The sequence below is a fragment of the Hippichthys cyanospilos genome, chromosome 2, assembly GCF_059441005.1.
Source record: "Hippichthys cyanospilos isolate Australia breed blue-spotted pipefish chromosome 2, RoL_Hcya_1.0, whole genome shotgun sequence".
Lineage (NCBI taxonomy): Eukaryota > Metazoa > Chordata > Actinopteri > Syngnathiformes > Syngnathidae > Hippichthys > Hippichthys cyanospilos.
In genome coordinates, this window is record NC_142370.1 from 6,421,155 (window position 1) to 6,440,116 (window position 18,962).

Genomic DNA, 18,962 nt, shown 5'->3' on the forward strand with positions numbered 1-18,962 from the left:
GTTTATTTGCCTCTCTCCGATGGCGGCGGCGCTTGAAAAAACTGCCATGCGTATTTGGAGACACGCAACAAGTTATTGTGACAGCCAGCCGCCTAATTGTTCATTTGAGGTAATCACTCGACAAGTCAGAGCAATTTCCAGCACAATGCCGGAGATTAATAGAGATGGACGTGCTCCCTTGATGAGGTCAGCATCACAGGGCCGCCTGCCTGCTAAGTGCCAGGGACCCCCGAGGGGGCACCTTCCTTGAGACTCAGTAAATTATCTGCACCTTTATAGCACTGCTTATATGTTAATAATACTACTATCTACAACACTAAAAGAACTTGTCCTCTTTTCTTAAACTGGCAAGGGAAAAATATGAAGCGGCAGAGAGAACGCAAATACTGCATATCTTCGATGCTGGAGAAAGGAGACGGGGGCTGAGCGGGCTACTCGCAATGCTGAAAATGTATTTTCACACTGCAGTCAAGATGTGCTGTGGTGGAGCCGCCAGCATCTGTGCAAGCCATCTCTGTGTTTATTATGTGTGCTGCACGTGATGGATGACCGTGCAGTGCTTGGGCGCATTCGGTCTAATTGTAATGTCAGCGCATGTCTGCGGTGGCAACTTCCAATGAGCAGAGATAGACGGCTACTATTGCGTGTGTGTGTGTGTGTGTGTGTCTGTGTGTGTAAGATGTGAAGAGACACATGGGTTTTCAAGCGAGTGCCTGGACTCCCGCGGACTCTCTAGGGACGAGTTTGTTGGAGCTGTCAGAGTGACAGTGAAAGTGTCAGATTTTTCTTTTTTTTAACAACTTGGAGCAAGTGCCATGGAGAGGGAAACAAACCAAAGACGCTGCCTCCTTGAGATGCATGTGTATTTTCAGAACCGATACCACCTAAAATTGTTGCATAACAATGTCAGCGAAGTGCATTTTCACATTAGGTCGTCCAAACACGCCAGTACAGTTCTACCGAGTCTCTTCAAGCATCTCCTTCGATGTGTGTTTGTGTGTGGCTTCATTTATACAGGCGCTAGCAGTTCCTTCAAAATATCTGCAAGAGACGCTATTGGACTTGAACCATTCAATCACTGCACTGCTCAGGTTCAAATTGACAATGCATATTACATTACAAGTAGACGTGTTTAACGAGAGGAGGTGTGGGGGAATCATTATCCACGCTCAAGCCTTACTAGGAATTAAATGATTTAAGAAAATATTGTAGTCTGAAACAATGCATTTGATTTATTTAATCTAAGGCAATTAAGTAGTTACACTTTCATTTGCCCAAGGTGCCACGCAAATACTGCATTTGCATTTGTTCAGCGATTTGAAAATTCCAAAAGCAACGCAATAAATTCTGTTACGTACACACATTTTAATAGCTGAAAATCACCAAAAGGTAAACGTGTTCAAATAAGGCGCTGCATATTACCACCCATCTATGCATTCCGCTCAGGTTCGCAAATCCAGGAGTCATGCTGTTTGTGAGAAAGCGAGCGCCAGTTGCGTCTCGAGAGACAGAGTTTGAGTGAACACAGCGAGGAGTTCTTCAGGGGGAATATGTAATGAGGAACATGCATACTGCTGCTGCAGCTTCTGCTGCTTTCTCTGGGCTAAGCGGTTCCATTAAAGACAAGCGACAGGGCAGGTAGAGAACTGACCAGCTGTCAGTCACTCTACATATCCGTTTGATAATGCACCGTTGAAAAAAAAAAAAATCGAACTTTGGAGGGAATGCTCGGTCATTGCAAAAACCCTCAGCGGCCATTGTCCTTCATTCTGATTCGTGCAGTGCACAGACTCAGATCAGCATCACTTGAAAACAACTCATGATTGACACAGAATCAGTCTCTTCGTCCAAGAGACCAACACATCGCAAGAATGACGCCATCATAATGCAGATTCTTCTCTGTTGATGCACCGTGCTGAAAGCAGAGAATTGGGCATGTAATCTTTTGCGAGGATAACGGCACAGCAAAAAACCTTTGCCGTTACCCGTGATAAATTAAGTCCAAAAAGGTTTGGCACCATGTTCAGACTAGGAATTAAATATGTACAAACGCTCAGTGACTTTGGGAGAGAATTCCCAGAAAAAATAGCATCTGCTTCAACTCCATCGCAATGCCTTTTTGGTTCAGATTTCTATCTATTTGTTTAAAAGTTCCAGAGGAGCAATGTGTGTAATAGGAACCCTAGCAACCCCCTGCATGGTGTTTGAAACCCGAGCATGAAAGACCACGGCATGTATCCTTTTCGTGTATTTGCTTTCCTACCACAAGTTCGGGTTCAATTTCTCGAGCCACTGACTTGATTTTGGGAGATTTTCAACACAAGGGTGTAAATTGTTGGCAGGTTAGGCCTTGAACTTTGTGGTAAGAGATATAGTGCAGCAAATGTTGAATCTTTCTGTTTGGGAGACCCTTGTTGGCATCACATTCCTGCCCACAGTTCTGCCTCACAGTTCCTGGGCCTGTAGAAGCTGCCTGACACTGGTCATTGAGTGGGCACCGGGGATGCAAATGTGACACACCATCTGTCCCACTCTCCACTTCACTTTGCAAACATGCAGCAAGACAATACGCTTCCAGGCTGTTTGTGAATGTATTTGTTTTTTTCAATCATGCACATTTGGCAGAGTGATTCACAAAACTCTATGATCAAATATACAGACACTTTAACATACTTTCAAACTCTTATTGGGCTCTGCAAAATTTATTGTTTTTATTCATTTTTCATTTCTGATTGATGGTGGAAAAGGGCACTGTGCGTTTACCTATCGGTACTGTTTCCTCACCCTTTAACAAGGACTTCTTTCAACTTCTTGTATTTGTCAGCTCATGGTTTGCCTTTTATTTCTTCAGTGTTTGGTTTTTCAACGTTCACAGTTTCTTTCCGGCTTTACTTTGCAATTAGGGTTAGGGTTATACACAGACAGATAGATAGATAGATAGATAGATAGATAGATAGATAGATAGATAGATAGATAGATAGATAGATAGATAGATAGATAGATAGATAGATAGATAGATAGATTCACATTGTACCTCGGACTTCCTGGTCGCGAATGTTCTGCGTCTGCCATTTTTCAATCAATCAATCAATCAATCAATCAATCAATCAATCAATCACATTTTATTTGTATAGGCTTAAATCACTGAAGTCTCAAAGGGCTTCACAGATGAAAAGAGGTCAGGTGGAGACTTCTTTCGAAAAAAGAAGTCATACAGAGACATTTTTTCGGTGTAAGGTACACAACAGCATCCCCTGTCAAAGCTCCCAGAAGGGGAAGGAAAAACTCAAAAACCCCAACAGGGGAAAATCAGAAACCTCCAGAAGGGACCATAGGTGGGAGGAGCCCCCTTCCAGGCCCACAGGTTGAAGTGGATGCTGCCTGTACCAAAAACAGACAAATAGATACACATTTTTAGTCTGTTGTCGCCAAGTTTGCATCCACACCCAGCAACAGTGTATTCAAATTTGACTGATGACATGAGGCGGCGGGGAACTGTACTCCCCCTCCTGTCTAACAAGTGGCGCTAACCAAAAAGTCTGTTCCAGAGCAACCATACACCTAAGAATTTTTTTCTTCTCCCATTATTTCCAAAGATTAGTCGCATAATGGTGGCTGCTGATACCTAAATACGGTAGCACACCTCCAAGTTCAACTAACCAATCAGCGTATGTTAATTCAACATGATCACCTCGAGCTACCAGGGTAGGTAGCCAAGAACCTAGTCGAGACTAGGTGCTTAGATAGTTCCTGGTAGATGCTTGGGGGAACTCAAACTACCTGGGTACAGCAGACATTTCCAGATAAAGTTTATGTGGCGTGAAAGGGGCTAATGTGTTTCTTTTGTAATATGTTGACAGCCATTTAAAAAAAAATGGTGACGTCAAAGAATTTGTATTTCTTGTGACAAAATCCTCTAATCTAATCTAATCATAATCTATTTTACCACACACGCACATGCACCCCCCCTCCCCCCCACACACACAGAATGTAAAATTAAGTTGTCTTTTTCAGGGTTTACACACTTTTGTGTTTCTGCCTTGGAGTGGTGCTGGAAATGGACTAAGAATGAGAATGATCAAGCGCAGGTATACGTAGAAAACTTGACACTCAGAAAATTGGCAGTATAAGGCATAAATTATTCAATAGAACCCCCCCCAATGGAAGTCCAATTTATTTATTCATTTTTTTAATCCACTTCTTCTGCTAATTAGCAGAACTAAACAATCAAATTTGAGTTAGTGGAGCATGAAGCGGTCCTTGAATTAATCTACAAACGTTTGAGCGGGGCGAGTCGCGGCCGCTCTGCTGAACTTGGCTAGGTTTCAGCTGAATGTGGGCGAGGATGAAGGCCTGCGCCGCAACCTTTTTCACAGGGGGTCAAACAAAGGACCTGTAATCCGCTCCATGCACTTCTGATGTGAGGATGGGTGCATGTTGAAGTGAGCCGCCTACATGGCTATCAATGAAGACAGGAGATAACATCCACAAAGCATTCACAGATTTTTGTATTAGTTTTAGACAGTCACAATTGAATGATATTAGTACACAAAATATTGACATTTTAGAAAAAAAAAAAAAAAAAAAACTTGTATAACCTTGTGCAGTATTTTGATCATGTTTTGGGTCAGTTTCTTTCACATCATTCACGCTGTAATTTAGCCAAGGGTTGGCACACTCCCGGACTGTGGTAACGAATTGGTTGTGCCATGTTGAGCTTTGACATCTTGTCACCATCTGGGTGAAATTTCAGCTAGTTCAGCTTGGTTAAGTCTGTTTTCAATGCTTTTGCCTGTGTGAAAAGCCTTTGATGTCAAAATCAAAGGATTGGACGAAATACTGCGCAAAGGTAAAGAATGGCACAGCAAATAAAAATACACATTTTAAATGCGAGATCGCTTGTAGAACTACTCTGCCCGCTGTCTCTAATGAGGATGACAGTCGAGGAAGGAGGATGTCTTGAATGATCCATCTCAGGCTCAAGACAGTGAAAAGTTTATTATCTCAGCACAATGCAATACAACTTTGTTTACAAAGTTGTAAAACATTGGCTTGCTGATGAGCTAGAGCAGAATGGAAAACATGCAGGTTTGCGGCCCTCCAGGACTGGAGTTTGAGACCCAGGTTGTAAAACAATGCAGCTGAAACAAAGTCTTGTACAGTCAATATAAATTGACCGTGAAAAAAGTAAGACAGAGACTGGTTTTGCCAGGGATGGACCAAAAGTTTTGTTTTGCAAAGAAGATGCAAAGAACATTTACCTTTCGAGGAAATGGCTAACAAAACCCTGAAATAGCATCTCAAGTGAACCGGAGCCGATGCAAAAGTTGATTTAACTTTCTCATCCTAAACAGGAGTACAGCATTTTGTATTAACAAGATAGTTTTAATCCTAGACAAGGGAAAACCGGGTTATTGTAAGTAACACTGGCACAAACACACCCGTTCCATCAAGACCATGGGACAGAGTTACAAAGGAGAAGACCTTATGATGAAGGCAAGTGCTGCAATTTCCATAGTTCCATAGCTTGGCAGCATCAGGTTCCAGAAAGTCTTTTCATTTTTTCTCATTTGTAAACATCAACTATTTTTGTTTTTAATATATGACTAATAATGTGCTATAATAATTTCCAAAATCAAACATGAACTAAGAGCAGCGTGTGTGCTATGATGTCACCTTTTTTCATTCCAAAGCTCAATTTCATTCCAAGCTCAATTGCCAAGGAAAATTTCAAGTTTACCACTCATTAAAAATACCTCATGAAATACTGCAGCGGGATTATTTTTTCTTTTCATTTTCCACGTTTTTGTCATTTACAGTGTATACGTTTCATCTGCAGACATGTCTCCTAGAGCAGTGTTTCTCAAATGGTGGTACCAGTACCCTTGGGGGTACGGGAAGGAACTTCAGGGGCTACCCGAGATTTTAAATAAAACAAACAAACAAAAAACAAACATGAGTGAATTCATGTTTCAGGAAAATATAAGTTCATAAAACACATTTTGTGTTCAATTGGGTATTTAATTTCATTAATGTAACAACTCTGATTCACGTGCCACCTCTCGTTACTTGTCAAGTTAATTATTTATTTTCGATTGAAAAAGAGGGCACTTTAAGTTCAATATTTTTCTGTGGACAAATATCTATAAATATTTCTTTTTGAGAACAGGTGTGACTATGTTGATTATTTTTTTCAGGATAAATATTTATTAATACCTAAGTTAACGATTTATTTTTTGCGAATATATATCTACTGTAATTCAAAACCAAGATGCTTTATGTTCAATATTTTTTCAGTGGACAAATATTCAGTCATAGTCAGAGCGGCGGTGACACTTTATTTTGATTATTTTTTTGTGGACAAATATTTATTATTGATTAAGTTAATGATTTATTTTTGTGAAAAGATATCTACTGTAACTCCAAAAAGGGAGCTTTATTTTCAAGATTTTTTTTTTTTTTTTTTGAGAACAGGTCCGGCACTTTATAACGATTATTTTTTTTGTGGACAAATATTTATTAATAATTATTTCTTTTTGATAACATGTTTCGTCTATGACCCAAAAGAGGACACTTTAGGTTGATTATTTTTTGTGGACCAATACAAATGAAGCTTGAAAGGGTCTAAAGTTCAATAAGTTTAATAATGATGGCATGTTTGTTTTTTGTTTTTTTCTTTTAAACCCCCAAATGCTTTGCACAGGTCAAGGGGTACTGAAAATATTGTTCACATGGGGTTCATCACTGAAAAAAGCTTGAGAACCACTGCCCTAGAGGCACCCCAAACAAGACATCACAAACAGAATTTGAGCGCCTTCACCTTTCGGTAATTTCTGACCTCTCTGTAAAAACCGCTTCCTCAGGTGCCAACCGTGGCAGCACTAATGATACTTTGTATGTGGTGATTGAGGCCTCAGGGAAATGCCATGCTGCTGTTTGTGTATGTGTGCAGTTGGCAAGATGACTGCCAAAGGCTTTTATATTATATACTTTGCAGAGTGGTGTAATGTTTTCCTGCCAGACATGACTACTACTAACGCTGAAAGCTATCCAAAGCAAAAACCAATGCCAAACAACTCACAATTGATACTAAATCAACAACTCTGTCCAAGAGTCTACAGTGTGATGCTCCGTCTGCTTAAAAAAGCAGATGGTCTGAGTTAGCAAGGGCTATAAAATAAAAAGAGCGAAAATCCGATGTTTTAGCACAGTACTTCCCAATCCAAGGGCCGGCGATGAAAGACTCTTTGGGCTGCGCCATGAAAAGCTCCAATTTCACTTAATTCAACTGAAAATGATGTATTCATTACTAATGTATCTTTGTTCATCCTTCTACATGAGTAGCATAAATTGAAAGACTGCTCAATGAAGCGCTCTGATGCCAGAGGGTACAATAAAGCTATACTTGGATCATTTGTCATTGATTAAGCAGAAAAAAAGTGACGTTCACACTGCAGCATGTGATGTAAAATTCAGAATTTCATGTCCAAAAACAAATGTGATTTCTAATGTGAACATAATACGCCTTGGAAGTGACACACATGCACATAAAACACCCTGTCATGTGGCGCAGTGCTTGTGGAAAAAAAATACGGCCCCTCAAGTCAGCCTGACGTATTGGTGGCTTTTTCAAGGATTTTCTGCAACCAGAGCCAACTTTTTCCCGGCTGAATAATTTCATGTCATCATCTTGACACCACTGCTTTTCTCTTGAATAATATTGATGTTTGCCGCCTTTGACGACATCAAACAAGTGCGACTTGAGCATCTGGGCCTCGGTTCCTTTGGACGCATATCCGATTTACAACCTCACACAAGAGAGACCTGGGTCGGATTTGAAAAAATAATAAATTAATTAAGAAAAAAAAAAGAATTGTACTGTTCGCATTAAGATGAATAATAATTAAAAAAAAACAAACAACTTATCCAAGATATGTGCCACAAATCTGATTTGACCAGTAGCATGAACTTAGCCTATGTTATGACTTCTAATGGGGATACGTCAGTTTTATGTTTAATTTGACAGGCCCACAGTGTGACTAAATTCTTTTGTGAGTTAATTGAAATGAGATCGTCCTTTATTCAGTATATTAATTTTTCCTTGGTGGTGTTGCATGAAATTTTTGTGAGTACCGCGCGGCTCGGTGGCACAGTGAACAGCACATCAGTTAAATGGACCGGAGTTCAAATTCCCTTTTTTTTTTTCATTTTTCTTTAGCACATCCCGTCTGAACTTCTGCCTGGTGTTCCCGTTCCCCTTCATTTAAGTCCCAATGGCACATGCAAACGACAGAATCAGATTGCTGTGTTTATGGGCAATCACAACAATCCCTTGTCATTGGCCTTTAAGAAGTGATACCTGACCACAAACCTCCTTGAACACAATTTCCAGACTAAATTGAGGCCCGTGCTTGTCTCAGCAGTTACTCCATTTTTCCAGTTACCCTCTGGAGTCTTTCAATCGTCAGACCGCGGCTCATCCCGAGCCCCAACCTTCAACACGCTGCAATGTAATTGCTTGTCGAAGCTGTCTGTGTGCCTGTTCCACATCTCGCCGACACATATCTGACAAGAAACGCATATACAAGCACAAACATGAAATTACAAACAATGGCTCGAGACGCGAGAGCTGCAACCGAGTCGTCCGAGTCGATGAAGGCTCCTTGCCTTTGCCTCTTTATCAAATTGGGAAATAAGGAGAGTAAAATGCGGCGGATCAATTGAAGAAAAACTGACAATTCACTGTCATTTGTTTGCAAACCACAATCCTGCAGTCCAGATGTTTTGCATTTTAAACATATTTGTGGAAATGAACACTCACTTTTGTTTGTTTTAAACATGTTTCTATGATAGATTGTGTTGTCGAACAAGGTGTGATAGGACAAACTGTAAACCACTTTATAGCGGATGTTTATATACAGTATGGTACAAGAAGAATCTGTTAGCCGGGAAACGTTTGTGGGGAAGGATATGGAGAGGAAGCCGATGATTGATATTCCCATTAGCCATTCGACAAGAAGAAAACAAGGCTCCCAAAATGAATTGTGACACATTAATGAGCTCGTCTAGTGCCCAAAATACTCAATCAGCTTGCTCCATGCTCCTCCTGTGGCAGCAAAGAAATAACGTTTTATATATATATATATATATATATATATATATATATATATATATATATATATATATATATATATATATATATAATATATATATATATATATATAGAGAGAGAGAGAGAGAGAGAGAGAGAGAGAGAGAGAGAGAGAGAGAGAGCAATAGAGATAGATAGATAGATAGATAGATAGATAGATAGAAAGAAAATATTAAAAATAGTAAAAAAAAGTCAGGAAAATGATTTTTTAAATGAAATATGCAATCAGATCAATATGCTGGACAATGCTGAGCATATATAAAAATAGTCTTTTTAATATAATCATGATGCATCATTTAAATAATCATCATGCATTTATACATTTTACTTCCTGTGTACATAAATTGCATCAATTCAGTTGAATGGCCCCTAAAACATTCCGTAATTGGTGGCTTAGACTACATGTAATCATCCCTAAATCTGAAACCCTGAACATCTGCCATTTGGTAGATGTAACGCTTTGGTGTTGGTGCTTGTCATGACCTATCCTCATGAGTGTTGTGTGCTGTTGCATTTACTACATGCCTGATATTTGGTAGGGGCAACTCCGGGTTGCTCCCTTTGCGTTGACGCAGAATGTTATTTTTGTTCCGTAAATTGCCATGTTCATCAGCGTTTCGATCAGCAGCCCTTTCGGCAGGATACATTGGTTAATGGAAGCAATTAGGTTCCAAACATTCGCTGGGTTCACGACTACGCATGTTCTGATGGGTTTAACCTACTGCCATTGATAGGCAGTCCTTTGTTCCTATCTTCAGTTATTTCACCGGCAAGTAGGCGGAAACACGCTGTAGCATGCTGACTACAAAAACATCGACTAATCAACTTTTCTCATTCACAATGTCTACAATTTTCAATGTTGTTCTGCTGGTAGAGAAAAAAAAAGGAGGCTATTTGGGGAAATCTCAGAACTTAATGTAGTTATGGAATTTGCTCGAAACTGTGTTTAGCCCGAGCGGGTCACATACGATCAAGTTACAGTAAAATGCATTTTAACAGTCTTGCGCTAATTTCAACAAAAAGGTCACAACACACTTTATGTATTGTGGCGCTTTTTGATTTATCATTGCAATCCTTGCGTTTAGCAAGCCTTGTGAAAAGCCTCTTTTAACATCTCTTTTCACACTATTGAAATGCCCATGAAGTGACGCATGTCATGTACCATTGGGAAGATGTCTGAGAAAACTCAAGAATAAATAATTGATAACGAATTCATTAATTAAAGCAACATTAAAGATACACGTGCCCTCCTCAACTTTTGCTCACTGGTCCGAGGAAATGGTCATGGTTTCATATCACACTCGTGTTAGTACTATCTACAGAGGCCTATTTTGCAGTAATCAATCGATTTCCTGGCTGTATACTGAGGCTTCGCGTCGACTGCTTAGGACTAATGACGTGTTTTCTGCACATGATATTAACATCATTTTCCGACACCTTCCCGGTCAAGCAAGCGGTGCGCTGATGTTTATGCAAATTCGCGTGGGCGTATCGATTTCAAAACCTTCACCCCCTCCCGGTTGGTTGGGACGTCAGCCACCCAAGCGCGCTCCCGGGGGAGCTCATTAGAATCAGCCAAGAGGAGAGGCCCCCAGACAGGGTCAGGACAAACAACGGCACACGTGCTGCATAGTGATGCTTTCCGCTCCGTCTTCATGTCTCTTTGCTTTTAGCTACATGTCAGTTCATGCGGGCTGACAGCATATGAGCGATTGGACTGCACAGGCACTTGACAACCAGCGCAAACATTCACACGTGCACACAAAAAGCCAAACGCACACATCCATCCAGTGGTACTCTCAAATAGTTCTCCAATAGAGAAGTGTGATCAGGGAGTTGTCACCGTCCTGTCAGACGCTTTTTGTGTGATGTGTGATAATAGGGAGAGGGTCACGCACACCCACAGCCACCCACAAGAGTCTCATTAAAAGCCCATTAATCTTTTGTGGATGTGCTAACTTTGCCCGGTATGCGCTCTTTAGATTGATTTTGCAGCCATGGGCAACAGTTGTCTGAGAAAGATGAACTCTACCCCACCCTGAATATTTAGTAATTGGGTGTGACACCTTTGAGTCATCTTCATTTCTTGGATGGAAAAAGTCAGAATCTTACTTTCACCCTGAATTCAGCAATGCCATTATTGCTCTATAAAGCGTTAATCATTTGGCCTGACACAGCATTGTCCATGAAGAGTTGGTATAAGGGAATGGGAAATTTGGGCTTCCCTGGTAAAGTTGCAGCTTTTATGGAAAAGTAGGGGAAAATTGATGGATGGATAGATGGAGATCATCTGGAGGTCAAATGCTCCTTCGGTGTGAATGAACACATTACAACTACTTCACCTCGTAATCATTTTTTTTTTGCTGGTCATGGAAGAAAAAAAATATACAATGACTACGCTAAGAAACAGTAACTAAACAGTCTCAGTCAATCAAAGTTGATCACAGTGTGTAGACAGACCATAAAATCTTTCATCCATCCCTGTAATTGGAATCTGCTTTGGGAGCTGAAACACAACGCGCCGTTGGATGAACGGACCAGATATGACAGCAGGATATCAGCCGATGAGAAGCAACCTGAACAGTTTTGTTGCTCTGAAACGGCCGCACACTCCATCGCCGTGCAGTTAGGTGGCCCAAGAAATGACTGGTTGTCACCCCTGGTGGTGGCACTCCACTGTCTGAATGTCACCACTGGCTGAGAAGAACATTCTAATATGGCAAGGCGCTGCTGTGACAAATGCTGACACATTTACACAGACATGAGAGTGAAGGCAACGCGCTGATACACACACTCTTGATTCATACACTCTTGATTCATCACAGAGGTAATGTCAGCATTGCCCTAGGTGCTTCTGATAATTAAAATCCAGTTTTACAGCACATAAAAGTGACTGCCGCCTATTGAGGCTTTTCTCACTTGCTCTGAAAGGAAACATAACCCCCTGGATGAAAGAGGGTACAGGTAGGGAGCAGGGCCACGCTCTAGTCACTCCAGTCAGACAAATCAAATTGGCATCTTGCCCCTTGACGCTTAAACAAGTGTCAAGGGGTAAAATGCCAAGCTAACCTTTTCTTCTTGATTATCCTGCCAGCAACATCAGAGGGAGATTTTGCTTATTTGATTTTTCCTTATACCTACATATTCTGAAATTAAGTACATGAGCTGCATCAAAAGTTGGGTCTTAGTGTAAATTTAAACTTGACTTTATAATATTCATTGCTATCAATTGATCACACTATAGATTATGACATGATGTCAGGTTCAGGCAACCTAGAACATTGAATAATAAAAAAAAAAGCAGAAGGTAGACAACAAACCTTTTCTCACGAGGAGGGAAGACAGGAACCAGATTTTCTCAGATGTCCGTCCGGTATGGTTACAAATTCTGCCAGTCCTGCTTTTATTCATTAGGGTTGGCCCTAGTTGCAAAACCACTCGCTGCACTTAAAGGTTAGGGCAGACAATATGACAGAAAGGCAACAATCGGTTTCTGATAGTGGGGGGATGTATATGGAAGTCTGTATTCTTTCAGTCCATGCAATCACTGCTGTCTTCTTTACCAGGAACATGGTGACAGACCCCATACTGTTTCATCCTATGATTAGGTCATCATGCCTGTGTTCATATCCTTAGGTCATCGTGCCTGTGACTGATTACAGCTGCAGGAGACATGACAATTCCAAAAGAAAATATCTCCCAGGTCTTTACATGTTGCAGCAAGTCATATGGGATAACTTACATACGCTGTTTGCATTGTTCTTTGAGTAAGCGAAAATGGAGTCTTAACATTGAATCTTTGGAGTCTCATGTATAGCATATGTCATTGAAAAACAAATTACATATGACATATTATTGTACATGATCATTTTCACCTATTTTATTCTACATTTCTCGAATATACTGTATGTTCTGGTTTTTTGTTTTGTTTGGAAGCAGTACCTAAAGCTCTTTAACGGTGTCTGTCATCATGCTCAATTAAGCATCATTTGGTTGACAAATTACCGCAATTCCCCTATTATAAGATGCAACTGTGTATAGGATGGACGGTGAATTGGGGGATCAAATTTCCAGTGTATAAGACGCACCAGCAACTCTAGCAAAACGGAATGAATCTCATCTTCCTAAACTCCTCATATTTCCTTGAGTTCATATCTGTAAATTATATATTTGTTGTGGATTAAGTGTTTCAGGTTTCCTTCCTTCAGATTTCCTCAGTGTGTGTGTGTGTATAACGCAAATTCGCTCAAAGCAGTTATCCTTCTCATCGCAACGCAGCACGAGTTCATTTTTTCATAAATACCCGCCAAGCTAAAGATTGTGCGTATATGCCAAAAGACCACAATTAATAAACGAGTCAAATGGAATACCTTTCAGTGTTCTCAAACTTGTGCACACGGGGTCCATTCCTTGCAAGTCTTCATTGAATCAGCTGGATCCTCTCCATTTTAGAAATATTCCTATGTGCAGTCTTCTGTTCACTGCGCCACTGAGCTGCCGTGGATTCGAGTGACCTCGCAGTGATGTCAGAAGGCGCATGCAACTGGAGAAAAGCAAGCAGTGGGATTCATAATGCTAACAGAAAAAGCCTCCCTGCCTCCCGATTATTTCCAGGTTGGCGTTTCCGCAAGTACTTCCAAATGTACGCAAGCATGCAAATGACATTTTTTTTCGCCTTACGACATAAAAAAAGATGACTTCTTCTCAAACATGGCGGCCAGTGCGCGCGCGTGACTCATACTGAATCACAGAAACCTACCACATTTACCCAAGTCGGTATATTCAACAATGAAGATCGTTTGTTGTTCCTTTTGTTTTGACCACATCGCAGCACATAATTGTCTTTGTTTGCCCAACGCTTAGGATGCTGGAACATTGCATTTGTTATCATCTCCTTATAGTTCCATGCCTTTTACTTTTCAATGCCCCAAAATCTCTTGCTCTTGAGAAAGCCTCTTCACACTGCACTTAACAGAGCACAGTATCCTTGTACGGGGACACCGTTGTCCGTGCGCCGCAGTTTGACTTGAGTGGCTGTGAACGCCAAGAAAAGGAATGCAGGGTGTAGTGTGAAAACAGCTTCACTATGAAATCACTCTCACAACCTGCCCAATAGGGTGTCACAGCATTTGTAGTCACAGCATCGTTGACACAGAGTTTCATTATCATGACACAGCACCACAAACACAACGAACGGGTTGGATCATGGCACAGTGATTTTCACCAAGTGCAGTATGAAAATGCTTTTAGTGTTCACTATGCCTCCAAGACTTTGTTAAAGCCTCAGTTGTGGCATGAGTGTTCCACGAGCTTTGACTTTAGTCAGTGAAAAAAAAAAAAAAAAAACTCAACAAACTGATCAAACCGCAAAACAGCCTGCATGTCATGAAAACTGAATAATTCATGACTGAAATAGTGCTTCAGTCGATAATGTAGGCCTTTTAGAAATTTCACACAATTTGGAGGAAAACTGTTTACTATACTGTACACAGAAGAAATGCATATGACTTAGATGGTGTTGCTTTCTCTGCACTCTCGAATATTAGTGATGTGATTTACATGTTACACATCCATCCATTTTCTAGAGTTGCTTATCCTCACAAGGATCGCAGGCTTGCTGCTACTTATCCCAGCTGACTTCGGGCAGTAGGCGGGGGACACCCTGAACTGGTTGCCAGCCAATCGCAGAGCACAAAGAGACAAACAACCATTCACACACTCAATCACAGCTAGAGACAATTTAGCATATCCAATACACCTGCCGTGCATGTTTTTGGATAGTGGGAGGAAGCCCGAGTGCCCGGAGAAAAGCCACGCGCGCTGGTGGAGAACATGCAACGTCCACACGGGAAGGCTGGAGCCAGGTGGATTTGAACTCGGGGCCCTGGACAGCGAGGCAGACGTACTAACCACTGTTCCGTCGAGCGGCCAGGATTTATGAATTAGTTTTATGTAATTATTATTGTTTTGCAGCCTAAGATAGGCCGACTGGCACATACTCGATTTATCAACGGACCAAGGCACGCCAGGTGAACAGCGACCAAATGGTATGAAACGAGTGATTGATGCCGCACATTTTTCACATATTATGGAAGCGGCATGGTGGATCCAACTGAATTTTCATTACATAACACATAAGTGCATTTAGTTGTCATTGGAATCTAACAACTACATGTAAAGTATATTGATGTATTATTTCATAACACATTCAGTCAACAATGCAGAATACATGGTGTAGTTTGAGTAAGATTTAACATCAATTTCAAATTCAATAAAGAAAACAAAAGAATGTCCTGGTGACATTTGTAAATTTGTAATTAAAAGCAGCCATCCTGCAGGCATGTCACGCCATGGACGTAATTTGGAGGAGCATCCTCCAGATCACGGTTTTGGGCGTAGATGATTATGTCTTGTTGGCAAGAGTTTCATTTTCTTCAGCAATCTTTTTACGATACCAGGAAGGGATCCTGAAGTAAAGGCTCTTTCCTGTGGCAAATGGGAAACTTTGTGATAGTGATTAAAGCTGGCAGGCCTAATATGGATTTGGAATAAGTAGATATATGTGAGCAAAATTGCAGGGAGCTTCGCTCTAAACTAGGTTTGAACTAGAAATTCAATGCGTCTGCTAATTGAATCTTGGCAATCCAGCGAGGGAAACTAATGGAGAGAAAGAGGAAGAGGAGAAAGATTCCTGTTCATAAACAGTGTTTACTTAAAGCACTCCGCTGCCTTATTAGTATTAATAGCAGTGACTTCAGAAGGCTCATATTCAGCCATTGGACAGTACTGGATAATTTATGAGTAGAATGAAAGCCTGCGAGTGTAGTGCAGCGTTGTACCGCATTGCAAAACAATGTTGCCCATGCCCGTTTACATAAGCAGCACTTGGGGTAAACAGTGGATTCAGCGTGTGGGGAAAAACGTGAGCAATGCCTTGTATCCTCGCATTAGCCATTTGGAGATGCAAGAGTGCTGCAGACCGAGCGTTTGATGCACTTGGTCTTCATCTGCAAGTCCTTTTGAGCACGCAACATCTCGCCCCAAGCAAAACTTCTACATCCCCAGAAGTTGGGTCAAGATACAGTATATGCAACGCCATTTTAGACGCTCTTAATTAAAGACACCATCTGTTAAATTTGATTATTAAAGTGCTTCGCGTAATTGCATACTTTCATTTTCTGCTCTATTTGCAATCAGCGGGGTGGCACGCAAAGCGAGGAAACGACGCATCAGGTTTCGGGCTTCGAGACCATCCCCGACCGGGAAGAATCTCTGCTGGAGATGCGGCGTCCCCGATGTTCGGTGTTGTCCGCATGTATTTCTTCTTTGCCAAAGCAAACACCGACAAAAGCCCTCGCAATACATACGGAATCCATCTTTATTCATATTAAATTAAAAATATACTTTTGACAGATTCATGTATAGCAAACATGAGGAACATTGCATTTATGATAGAAAGCTTTGGGTATAATCTGCAAAGAACACACAGAGGATAAAGGGACAAAGCTAAGTTCTTGGCGGAGGCCTCTGAGCACCGTCCACGCTTGAAGCATGCAGAACACAAGTTGTGCTGGGCCATTCAAAAGAAGATGATGTGGGATTTGGCTCAGAAACGATTGGGAGGGCCAGTTTGTGTTGGTCCGCTGGCGGCTCACTTTTTCAGTTTAACAGGAGAAACCCCGCTCACAAGAAGGGGTTAACAAGCACATTAAATATTACCCCTATTTGTCAAAAGGTATATTCACATGAAGCAAATGTGTATAAACATTCGCCTTTCTGTGCGCACACTAGGTATAAGCAGATGGAGACCGCAGAAGAAGAAACAGAATATAACGCCAAAGCAACACCCTCTATTTACAATTTTCCATTGTCCATCATTATTTCAGTGCTTTTATAAAAATACTATTCACAATTGAAATGCGTTAGGTACCCCAAAGATTCTGTACAGTAATAGTTTGAACCGGAACATGAAATTAACAGCAGTGATTTGTGCAATTACCGTTCAAACAACAAATACTGAACACTAATTAATTAGCAGACCCCCTCCCCTCCAAAACAAAAAACAAAAAAAAACAAGAAGCCAAAAACATCCAAAATAACAGATGAGTCAAGATTATACATATATGGTATCAGCGGCAAGAAATTAAGGGTTTTCAGTCTGCGCTATAACAACATTTTTGATAAAAATACTTATTCGGACTGTAACATCATAGAAGATACGAAAGTAAGTTGAAGGTTTATGTTGGCACATAGCTACAGATTGGCATTTACAGGAAAACCATCGGTGTGAAGGAAATAGGAAATCTCACATGAAGGAAACAAAAAGAAATGACATCTTGAAAAAAAAGACGCAGATAGATGTTATAAAGGAACCATGGAAATGGATCGTATGGTGTGAATGATAGAGGGACGAGGACTACATTTAGTTAACGGAACATGAAAGATCACATGTAAAGAGAAGAACAGAAAAATACCACATACAATAGAAAAGCTGCTCACTTGGGCTTACCATGGAACCATGGAAGGAGATCACATAACATATAAGAAAGATCGATTATATGGTATAAACAAAACAGAGCAGGACGATGTTTGAGTCAGCCCAGCAATGACTGAAGCAGGGCCGAAAACGAGAAATGTGCGGGAGAGGAAATTATTGCTTCCATGAAGAGATGTGGTTAGTTGAAGAAGTTGAAAGTTTCTCAGACGGCAGAGAAAGAAGGTGAGGCCAGCAGTGCCCCCAATCTCACTCTTGATTCTAACATCGACATTGTGCAATGATTTAGGGCAAACGTACATAAATCTGCCTTTAAAAAAAAATAAATCTGCATCTCCCCTTTTTCTCATTCCTTGAAACCCACATTTGGCAGTTACTTCCACTGTGCCGTATAAACAAGCTCAAACGCACTATAAATATTTCACACTCGACATTAAATACTGTCTCCATTTCAATGAGTTGCAGCTCCAAACGGGATTACAAAATACTCCTTCATTAAATAATCATGGCACCATCAAAGAAAGATTATGACTACTGTTGGGAACAAACACACACACACACACACACACACACACTACATAGACGAGATCCGTGAAGCCGATCACCCCCACCAAAAGCGTTTCACTCATGAACCCTTGGCCGACGTAGTGCCACTGATCTTTACTAACGCTCCTTGTTCTGAGGTGGTGAAGGCGCAGATAAACAAGTTGGGTATTTCTGTAAGAAATATCTTTCCACCCACATCGTTGATTAAAGCGCTTCGTGGGGAGGTTCACACTTGAACGCACACGTTTGAAAAAAGAACACAAAATAAACAACCTTAGAAAAAAGCTGCAGTTGGGAGCCGGAGATGATGATGAGTTGATTCAGCGAAGAAGTTGATGCACAAAAGGGGAAAGTAACACAACGCTCTAACTTGGCAAGCTTGACACCTGTTCTCGTGTCGTTTTGTATCATTTGGCAGAAGAAAGATTAATTCATGGCTGTATAATTGAGCACCATTAAGTGCCCGGATACAAATACTGTTTATTGACTGTAAATAAGTGTAAACTGTTAAATGTTTCGGCCGTTCATCCTTATTTTGGTCAGTCAAAAACACAAACATTGAAACCAGGTCTCAGGTGGTAATTATTATGGTAAGCGTTTGTGAAAATAGAACAAATGTTTCCACATTTACGAGTGCAAGACAATCCCCGTTTCGGACAAGGGTGGAAGGACAAGGTCTTATTTTGCGTGGGCTTTCTTTCCAGGGTAGCACTACCACTTGGCGTATTTCTCTGTGTACAAGTCGACCTCTGGCATAAGCCGACCCCCCCT

The 18,962-nt window shown here is 40.9% G+C and overlaps 1 protein-coding gene across 1 annotated transcript in view; it reads right to left on the reverse strand.

The window, feature by feature from the left end:
- Positions 1–3,186: 3,186 nt before the first annotated feature.
- Positions 3,187–18,962, reverse strand: part of LOC148427034 (receptor tyrosine-protein kinase erbB-4-like) — a 203,235-nt gene continuing 187,459 nt past the window's right edge. The window contains exon 27 of the mRNA XM_088402715.1: positions 3,187–3,381. Within this exon, the coding sequence (XP_088258841.1) occupies positions 3,287–3,381 (95 nt within the window). The 3' untranslated portion in view covers positions 3,187–3,286. The remainder of the gene's footprint in view (positions 3,382–18,962) is intronic.